A 10000-nucleotide genomic window follows, 5' to 3' on the forward strand; every position below is an offset into this window, starting at 1 on the left:
TCTCCTGTCTCTTGTCTCCTGTCTCTTCTCTCTTGTCTCCTGTCTCCTGTCTCTTGTCTCCTGTCTCCTATCTCCTGCCTCTTGTCTCCTGTCTCATGAAGTCATTTGTCTTCTCAGGGGACGTTCTCGCTGATCATCGAGGCCTTACACACGGACTCCAGAGACGACCTGTCCACAGGTAGGAGACACACACGCCTGTCCCTTTCATCTTTCTCTCACATCCATCAGCATCCACTAACCCCTCCCTGTCCTCCACCTGTCCTCCACCTGTAGAGAACCCAGACCGGGTCATCAGCACCCTGACCACGCAGAGACACCTGACGGTTGGAGAGGACTGGTCTCAGGACCTTCACACCGGCGGCCGGACGGAGCTCAAGTACTCGTACCGGTTCGTGTGTGACGAGCATTACCACGGAGACGGCTGCTCGGTGTTCTGCCGGCCCCGAGACGACGCCTTCGGACACTTCACCTGCGGAGAGCGCGGCGAGATCGTGTGCGACGCCGGCTGGAAGGGACAGTACTGCACTGAACGTGAGCATACCTCTATTACCTCATCAGGAGCGTGCACGTGGGCGTGTGAGATGCTGGAAGAAATCCTCTTTGATATATAGGAGATACTTTAAACACCGTGACTACACACTTTACACACACACAGTGACTGTAAAGTTCACATGAAGAGTTTTAGTAGTTGTTAAATGATCAGAGTTGCTCTCAGTGATCAGATGCTCAGAGGGCCGTTAGGAGGAAACTCCTCCTCCTCCCTCACACACACACACACACACACACACACACACGACCACTTGATTTATTCTAAGGAAAGTTTTTGGGAATAATCTCACGCGTGCCATAAATTTACATGCTGCCTTCCGATTGGCTGCTGTCGGAGCAGCGCGGCCGCCGATTGGCCGAGGCGGGGGAGGTATTGTTTGAAGTGGGCAGCTGCCGGCAGAGAGGAGACAATGGAGCAGCTGTCGAGCACTGGCAACACACTCACCAGCTGTCCACTCTTATCTGCCCCGATCCGAGACATTAAGGGGACTGGGGGGGTGTGTGTGTGTGTGTGTGTGTGTGTGAGCGCGCACACAGAATGAATAAAAGAGTTTTGACCCGCAGCGAAGAAGAAAAAGAGAGGGTGGTGGGAGGGTTGAGGGGGTCTGTGTGTGTGTGTGTGTGTGTGTGTGTGTGCGTGTGTGTACATTCACACACTCCGTTCTTTGTCTCAGCACCATGTTGAGCAGAACATTCTTGCACGGTGGTTCGATGAGGAGAGTTTAAGGTAGCAGCTTTAGGGGTTTTAGGTTTCTCTCATTTTAAAGACTTAGTTCAGATTCAGACGACGACTTTCATCTTCAGGAGTTAAACACTAAACTGAACTTTCATCTTCAGGAGTTAAACACTAAACTGAACTTTCATCTTCAGGAGTTAAACACTAAACTGAACTTTCATCTTCAGGAGTTAAACACTAAACTGAACTTTCATCTTCAGGAGTTAAACACTAAACTGAACTTTCATCTTCAGGAGTTAAACACTAAACTGAACTTTCATCTTCAGGAGTTAAACACTAAACTGAACTTTCATCTTCAGGAGTTAAACACTAAACTGAACTTTGTCTCTGCAGCCATCTGCCTGCCGGGCTGTGACGAGGAGCACGGCTTCTGTGAGAAACCCGGAGAGTGCAAGTAAGTGGTCTCCACCGGACTCACTGTGTTCATCATTAATTACACACACACACACACATGAGGTAACGTGAGTGGACTGACCGGTGTTCCCTCCTCCTCTCTAATTGGACAACAACAGGTGCAGAGTGGGATTCAAGGGCCGCTACTGCGACGAGTGCATCCGCTACCCGGGCTGCCTCCACGGGACCTGCCAGCAGCCCTGGCAGTGCAACTGTCAGGAGGGCTGGGGGGGGCTCTTCTGCAACCAAGGTGAGGACAGAGAGAGGGATGGGAGTTGGTGGGAGGGGGGGGAGACAGAAAGGAACCAGAGAGCACCGATGGGCTCTGGTTCGCTGGTGGACAGACGTCCAGGTGTTGAAGGTTAAAGAGTGAAGAGAGGTCACAGATAATCAGTGAAACAGGAAGAATGATCAGTTAAATGCTGTTTAAACAGAAACGTCTTGATTTAACCTCAGCTTCTCTGAGAAGACTCAACATCTTCTGACTGTGACTCACTAAAGCCATGAAGAGAGAGTGAGGAGAGAGAGAGTGGAAGAAGCTTTACAAAGTTCAGCTCAGTTTCCTCCAGACATTTCACAGTGTGTAAAGAGAGAAGAGAACAGAACCAGGCATCCAGATAGCAACGTAACAGACATCATCAACAGAGCAGCAGTTGTCTGGAGAGGAACACGAGAACAGGAGGCCGGCTCCGGAAACACAACAACAGGGGAAGAAGAGAAAGAGTCAAGTGTGCCGGAGGACAAAAAGACATTCTGCTGCTGCTGTTGTGCCGCCATGTGTTGTGTGCTGTGTCTAATCCACATGTGCTGCTGTGTCTTTCCAGATCTCAACTACTGCACTCACCACAAGCCCTGCATGAATGGAGCCACTTGTAGCAACACGGGGCAGGGCAGCTACACCTGTTCCTGCAGGCCCGGCTTCACGGGGGCCAGCTGCGAGGTCCAGGTCAACCAATGCAACGGGAACCCCTGTCGCAACGGAGGAAGCTGCGCCGTAAGTCCTGTTTTGTTCTCTCTGTGGCTTGGTGCCTCTTCTCTTCTCTTCCATCGCTCTCAGAGACGGAGAGATGAAACAGATGCAGCGTGTTGACATTGAAACGCAGCCGGTATCAGCCCAGAGACACGTCTTCATGTCGAGCCTGTTCTATTTTCTCCCCGCAGGATTTGGAGAACACATACACCTGCACTTGCCCTCACGGTTTCTATGGCAACAACTGCGAGCTGAGCGCCATGACGTGCGCCGACGGGCCCTGCTTCAACGGCGGCCGCTGTGCCGACAACCCTGAGGGAGGCTACTTCTGCCAGTGCCCCACCGGCTACGCAGGGTTCACCTGTGAGAAGAAGATCGACCACTGCACCTCCAGCCCCTGCTCCAACGGTAAGAGGGACCGGCCCGGCGTCTTCTCGTACCGTCTGTCTTTACTCCCCGAAAGGTGCATTAACATTAACGCCACTCCTCCTCTCTGTTCTCAGGTGCACGCTGCGTGGACCTCGTCAACTCCTACCTGTGTCAGTGTCCGGATGGTTTCACCGGCATGAACTGCGACCACACCGGAGACGAGTGCTTCGCGTACCCTTGCCAAAACGGAGGGACGTGCCAGGAAGGTCCCGACGGTTACACCTGCACCTGCCCGCCGGGATACACCGGCCGCAACTGCAGCTCGCCCATCAGCCGCTGCGAACACAACCCGTGCCACAACGGCGCCACCTGCCACGAGAGAAACAGCCGCTACGTCTGCGCGTGTGTTCCCGGCTACGGTGGCAGAAACTGCCAGTTCCTGCTCCCGGAGCACGCTGCCATCCGCGGGTCCGAGGTGCCCTGGATGGCCGTGGGCTCCGGCGTGGCCCTGGTGCTGCTGCTGCTGGCGGGCTGCGCCGTGCTCGTTGGATTTTTCCGATCTAAAGTCCAGCGCGGCGGTCAAATAGAAACCGTCGGCGAGGGAGAGACAATAAATAACCTGACTAACAACTGCCACCGCAGTGACCGGGACCTCAGGGACCTCAGGGACATGGCGGTCAGCGTTGTGCCGACGCCGGGCGTCAAAAACATCAACAAGAAGATGGACTTCTGCGGCGGCGATCCCGACGAGGGATCTTCACCGGGGAGGAGCGGATACAAGAGCCGCCATCCGCCCGCAGACTACAACCTCGTACACGAGGTCAACTACGAGCAGGCGGCGAAGGAGGCCATGCTGGAGGCCGCCTGCGAAGACAAGTGCCAATCACCGGACTCGTTCGAGTTCGAGGAGAAACGCAGCAAACGATTAAAATGGTAAATATCCGTCACTGAAAGTGAAACAAACCAAGTTTCCGTCTCAATGATGAAACTAACCACGTCTTTCTGTCCGTCTCAATGATGAAACTAACCACGTCTTTCTGTCCGTCTCAATAATGAAACTAACCACGTCTTTCTGTCCGTCTCAATGATGAAACTAACCACGTCTTTCTGTCCGTCTCAATGATGAACCTAACCACGTCTTTCTGTCCGTCTCAATGATGAACCTAACCACGTCTTTCTGTCCGTCTCAATGATGAACCTAACCACGTCTTTCTGTCCGTCTCAATGATGAACCTAACCACGTCTTTCTGTCCGTCTCAATGATGAACCTAACCACGTCTTTCTGTCCGTCTCAATGATGAAACTAACCACGTCTTTCTGTCCGTCTCAATGATGAACCTAACCACGTCTTTCTGTCCGTCTTTCTGTCCGTCTCAATGATGAACCTAACCACGTCTTTCTGTCCGTCTCAATGATGAAACTAACCGCGTCTTTCTGTCCGTCTTTCTGTCCGTCTCAATGATGAAACTAACCACGTCTTTCTGTCCGTCTCAATGATGAACCTAACCGCGTCTTTCTGTCCGTCTTTCTGTCCGTCTCAATGATGAACCTAACCACGTCTTTCTGTCCGTCTCAATGATGAAACTAACCGCGTCTTTCTGTCCGTCTTTCTGTCCGTCTCAATGATGAAACTAACCACGTCTTTCTGTCCGTCTCAATGATGAAACTAACCACGTCTTTCTGTCCGTCTCAATGATGAACCTAACCACGTCTTTCTGTCCGTCTTTCTGTCCGTCTCAATGATGAAACTAACCACGTCTTTCTGTCCGTCTCAATGATGAAACTAACCACGTCTTTCTGTCCGTCTCAATGATGAAACTAACCACGTCTTTCTGTCCGTCTCAATGATGAACCTAACCACGTCTTTCTGTCCGTCTTTCTGTCCATCTCAATGATGAACCTAACCACGTCTTTCTGTCCGTCTTTCTGTCCGTCTCAATGATGAAACTAACCGCGTCTTTCTGTCCGTCTTTCTGTCCGTCTCAATGATGAAACTAACCACGTCTTTCTGTCCGTCTCAATGATGAACCTAACCACGTCTTTCTGTCCGTCTCAATGATGAAACTAACCACGTCTTTCTGTCCGTCTTTCTGTCCGTCTCAATGATGAACCTAACCACGTCTTTCTGTCCGTCTCAATGATGAAACTAACCGCGTCTTTCTGTCCGTCTCAATGATGAAACTAACCGCGTCTTTCTGTCCGTCTTTCTGTCCATCTCAATGATGAAACTAACCACGTCTTTCTGTCCGTCCTGCAGCGATGCGTCAGAAAAGAGAGCCCCAGAAATGTCTGCATGTGCGGACACCAAGTACAAATCTGTGTTTGTGATGTCGGAGGAAAAGGACGAATGTATAATTGCAACCGAGGTGAGTTCTGTACCTTTGGGTGTAAAAAGACGTCTTCTCTGCGGTGGACAATCACTAACTAAGGCTTTGTCTCGTTGTGTCTCTGCAGGTGTAACGAGCCACCGATGGGCTGCCCGTTGCTCATTTGCTCTATGGGAGAGTTTTTATACTCCTTCAGATGCTGCTCTAACCGAAGGGGGAGGTGTCCCGCCTTGAGACTGCTGCTGAGACTGAGACGTTTAACTGATATTCAGAGTGAGCTGGTTCTCTACTGGAAACTAAGCGCAGGCAGCGGCGGCCTGTGGGATAAGAACTGGCGGGGTAACAATAAAACAGTAAACTGACACTTAGCTTTCTGTTCGGCCTCGTTATCGGGGAGTAGGGGTAGATCTAAAGGGACGCGGTGTCGTGGCGATGGCGTGCGATGACGTGCCACACTACCATTTGTTTTAGTTTCTTTGCAACGTTTGCACCCGGCCGGTTCTCTAACCCACACGCCGTCTCTGAGCGCAGGAACTGCATCAAACGGTGGATGTTTGGCCATACTGGCCTGTTCTTCACGAGGCTGTTACCGTGGGCTGTGCTCCCATCACCACAGCTGTGAAGACTCTATGTATACTTGATCACTGTGTTACCCCCCCACTCCAAACCATTATGACATAGTATTGTTCACTTGCTTTTCAGGACTTTTGTCTTAATTAAAAAAAATTATGTTTTTGATACAGATTGTCCTTTTTGTAAAATAAAGAAAAAAAAACAAGAAAAAAGTTTAAAATTATGATTTAATTTAATTTAATTTAATGATTTTTGTGTTATTGTATATTTGTGATTGTTTGTTATGATTATTTAATTTCTTTTATAATAATAATGATGATATTTGCAAAGGCACTTCAGGTCAATGGGACTGTTTTTTAAGAAAATGTTATTTAAGAGGGATTGTACTGTACATGTTGTTCTTGTTACCGTCTCTTTACCGGTTCTGAATGAAGGAATTAGCCACGACTATTTTTCCAAATAAATATTGCTAAACGTGAAATGTTGAATTGCGTCTGAACTGTTTGTGTCGGTCCATCTGCAGGCGGTGAAAAAGACTTCTTTAAGGGTCTGTGAGTGAATCAGTAACATCTGTTGTCTTCCCCGGCGACCCCACAGCGGGCTGCTCTATGCCCACTCTGTTGGCTACGGCCACAAGTGTAAAGTGTCTCCCTGGAGACGGGAGAGGGGTTCTATTCATAAAACACAATGTCCCTACGCTAGATTTACCGCTCTCCCATTTCACCCCTGAACAACACGTCAGGTAATTCATGACTCCCAAACGAAGATCAATGTAGAGAGACGCCTCCTGGACGTCCAACTCTCCAGCACAGATAACTTTAGTGACTCGTTCCTCTCACTAATATCTGAAACTCTTCCACAGCTTAGTCACATCTGAACATCCTAGGAGAGACATTAACTTTAAAGCCCCTCCGTTTCTCTGATCGGCCACGGAGACGCTGATTGTGTTTAGACACTAACAAACTGTAAATCATCGGCCCGGTAGAGCCGGCCTCCTTCTGAAGGGGTTTATAACCCCGCGGCATTATGGGAACAGACTTCAGCAGACAATGATGGAATTGACAATGGGGCACACAAAAGGCCACCCTCAGGAGAGCCGGCCTGTCCCTCGGCATGCTGGGAGAAAGAGAGGAACAGGAACAGATGTTGTTGAGTAACAGATGCCTTCTGGCCAGAGTTCAGCCGCGACCAGCCAGACCTTCAAAGACTGCAAAGAAAAGCCCAACAGATTATCTACAGGCCTTCAGGAGGAGACGGCGTTTACACCGTCTAGATAAGAGGACACCTCACAGGACACTTCTGTGTTCCAGTGATCAATGCACTCAAAGAGACTACAGTTGGGCTGCGTTCAGGTACAATCAGGAAGAAAAGGAAAGGTAGTTTTCACTAGAAGTTAACAGCTTTTCAGGGAAACGTCCCATAAAGGACGGACCCTAACCCATCAGCAGCGGTGGAGGAGGATTCAGAGCCTTTAGACTAGTAAAGGTTACTTCACTTAAAGTATGGAAGTACAATCAGGACATGAAAGTAGAGACTGTTCTACTATAGTATCCTGTCATTAGATCACTCAGCCCAGTCGCACAGCAGGCCGTCAAATAGTTGATTAGTGTACGTAGACTTCACAGAGGCCAGTTTCAGTTTTCTTTTCAGCACGAAATCAATTTGTTTGTATCCACATAATGTGAACCGGGAAGTATAAAGAGCGGTGAACGGCGGGTAGGGACCGTTGTTCATGTCCCGGTGAAACCACAAGTCAACGGTGATTTGTCACGTAACTTCCATGCATAAAGGTCGGGTAGGTAGCATGGCCTCAGGAGCTCCGTCTAAACGCGCATGTGCATGTAAACGTAGTCAGTGACATTATGACTAACCCCGACCAAAACATCAACCTTAAAACTAGAGATGCACCGAGACTGAGTACCAGTACTTCCATCTGGGTACCGATACGAGTACTTCTCTGTGCCTAAAGAGCCTCGTTAACAGCCAGCTGAAGGGTGTGAGGACACACGGCAGGCTGGGGAGTCCCGCATACGAGGCGGTGCGCCGCCACTGGCTCTAGGTTGGCTTGGAAAGGCTCGGGGTGAAGGTGGCTCGCGGCCGCAGCTTTAGAGCGCTCCCCGCCCGGCCCTCGCCGCACCGTGGACAAAGGGCTCGCTGCGCCTTCTCTCCCCATCGGGGACGGGGGGGGACGGGGCTCCCTGCTCCTGATGCGACTGTCCTCAGTGCGCCCCAACCGCGTCGTGCCGCCAGGGCGGGGCTCGGCCCACGCAAAAGGCTCCAGGGGTCTGTGGCGATGTCTTGAAACACGGACCAAGGAGTCTAACGCGCAAGTCAGAGGGTGAAAGCAAAACCCCGTGGAGCAATGAAAGTGAGGGCCGGCGCCGGCTGAGGTGAGATCCCGCACCACCGTAATGTGCCGTTTTGAGAGTATGAGTAAATGAGCACAGTATCAGACCCGATACCGGATACCTGATACCTGATACTGGTATCGGTGCAGCCCGACTTAAAACCAAGTCAGGCCTCTGAGGGTTCTGTCTGGACCGGACAAACACGGGCCTCACCTTCAGAACACAGCGTCTCTCTGGAAGTCCAACATTCAAACTGGTTCTCATAAAGATAGACGTACAACTACACTCACTCGCTCACTCACTCACTGACTCCCTCCCTCCCTCCCTCACTCACTCACTGACTCACTGACTCACTGACTCCCTCCCTCCCTCACTCACTCGCTCACTCACTCACTCACTGACTCACTGACTCCCTCCCTCCCTCCCTCACTCACTCACTGACTCACTGACTCCCTCCCTCACTGACTCCCTCCCTCCCTCCCTCACTGACTCCTCCCTCCCTCCCTCACTCACTCACTGACTGACTGACTCACTCGCTCACTGACTCCCTCCCTCCCTCCCTTCCTCCCTCACTCCCTCCCTCCCTCACTCACTCACTGACTCCCTCCCTCACTGACTCACTGACTCCCTCCCTCCCTCCCTCACTCACTCACTCACTCACTGACTGACTGACTCACTCGCTCACTGACTCTCTCCCTCCCTCCCTCCCTCACTGACTCCTTCCCTCCCTCACTCACTCACTCACTGACTGACTCACTCACTCACTGACTGACTGACTCACTCACTCATTCACTCACTGACTCACTCACTCATTCACTCACTGACTCACTCATTCACTCACTGACTCACTCACTCATTCACTCACTCACTGACTGACTCACTCCCTCCCTCCCTCCCTCCCTCCCTCCCTCCCTCACTCACTCACTCACTGACTGACTCCCTCCCTCCCTCACTCACTCACTGACTCACTCACTCACTCATTCACTCACTGACTCACTCACTCACTGACTCACTCACTCCCTCCCTCCCTCCCTCCCTCCCTCCCTCCCTCCCTCACTGACTCCTTCCCTCCCTCACTCACTCACTCACTGACTGACTCACTCACTCACTGACTGACTGACTCACTCACTCATTCACTCACTGACTCACTCACTCATTCACTCACTGACTCACTCACTCATTCACTCACTGACTCACTCACTCATTCACTCACTCACTGACTGACTCACTCACTCCCTCCCTCCCTCCCTCACTCACTCACTCACTGACTGACTCCCTCCCTCCCTCACTCACTCACTGACTCACTCACTCACTCATTCACTCACTGACTCACTCACTCACTGACTCACTCACTCCCTCCCTCCCTCCCTCCCTCCCTCCCTCACTCACTCGTTCATAGAGAACAGACAGAGCGGTGACGAGGATCCGGCCTTGGACTCATAGAAGACTTTTTTATTTGGAGAAAGAAATGTTTGAAATCACTCATTTTAAAATGTAATTCATTAATTCATTGAGTACGACATCTAAGTTCTCAGAAAAGTTAAAATCATGCCTTTAGTCTTTTTTATACATAAAAGATGTGTTTACGATGACAAAGTGTGATTTATAAAATGACAGTTTCTTCTTCTTCTTCTTCTTCTTCTTCTTCGTCTGACATATTGAACCTCTGTTAAAAGAAATATTAATGTAGAAAAACAATGACCCCTCCCTCCCAATAAACAGAAACAAAGAAAGG

General features: G+C 50.6%; 2 protein-coding genes across 5 annotated transcripts in view; one reads left to right on the plus strand and one right to left on the minus strand.

Annotated features, from left to right (window-relative positions):
* Positions 1 to 6398, plus strand: part of dla (deltaA) — a 7941-nt gene extending 1543 nt beyond the window's left edge. Inside the window, exons 3-11 of the mRNA XM_037762603.1 lie at positions 118 to 178; positions 274 to 531; positions 1619 to 1679; positions 1798 to 1928; positions 2503 to 2672; positions 2840 to 3056; positions 3152 to 3950; positions 5275 to 5383; positions 5472 to 6398. Of these exons, the coding sequence (XP_037618531.1) occupies positions 118 to 178; positions 274 to 531; positions 1619 to 1679; positions 1798 to 1928; positions 2503 to 2672; positions 2840 to 3056; positions 3152 to 3950; positions 5275 to 5383; positions 5472 to 5477 (1812 nt within the window). The 3' untranslated portion in view covers positions 5478 to 6398. The remainder of the gene's footprint in view (positions 1 to 117; positions 179 to 273; positions 532 to 1618; positions 1680 to 1797; positions 1929 to 2502; positions 2673 to 2839; positions 3057 to 3151; positions 3951 to 5274; positions 5384 to 5471) is intronic.
* A 3293-nt stretch (positions 6399 to 9691) lies between these two features.
* Positions 9692 to 10000, minus strand: part of zbtb45 (zinc finger and BTB domain containing 45) — a 17812-nt gene continuing 17503 nt past the window's right edge. For all 4 annotated transcript variants that reach the window (XR_005205896.1, XR_005205895.1, XM_037762614.1 and 1 more), the window contains one exon: positions 9692 to 10000. This exon is cut by the window's right edge. The gene's annotated coding sequence lies outside the window, so the exon portion shown is untranslated.

The sequence above is a fragment of the Sebastes umbrosus genome (genome assembly GCF_015220745.1).
Source record: "Sebastes umbrosus isolate fSebUmb1 chromosome 3 unlocalized genomic scaffold, fSebUmb1.pri SUPER_3_unloc_1, whole genome shotgun sequence".
In the NCBI taxonomy this organism is placed as follows: domain Eukaryota; kingdom Metazoa; phylum Chordata; class Actinopteri; order Perciformes; family Sebastidae; genus Sebastes; species Sebastes umbrosus.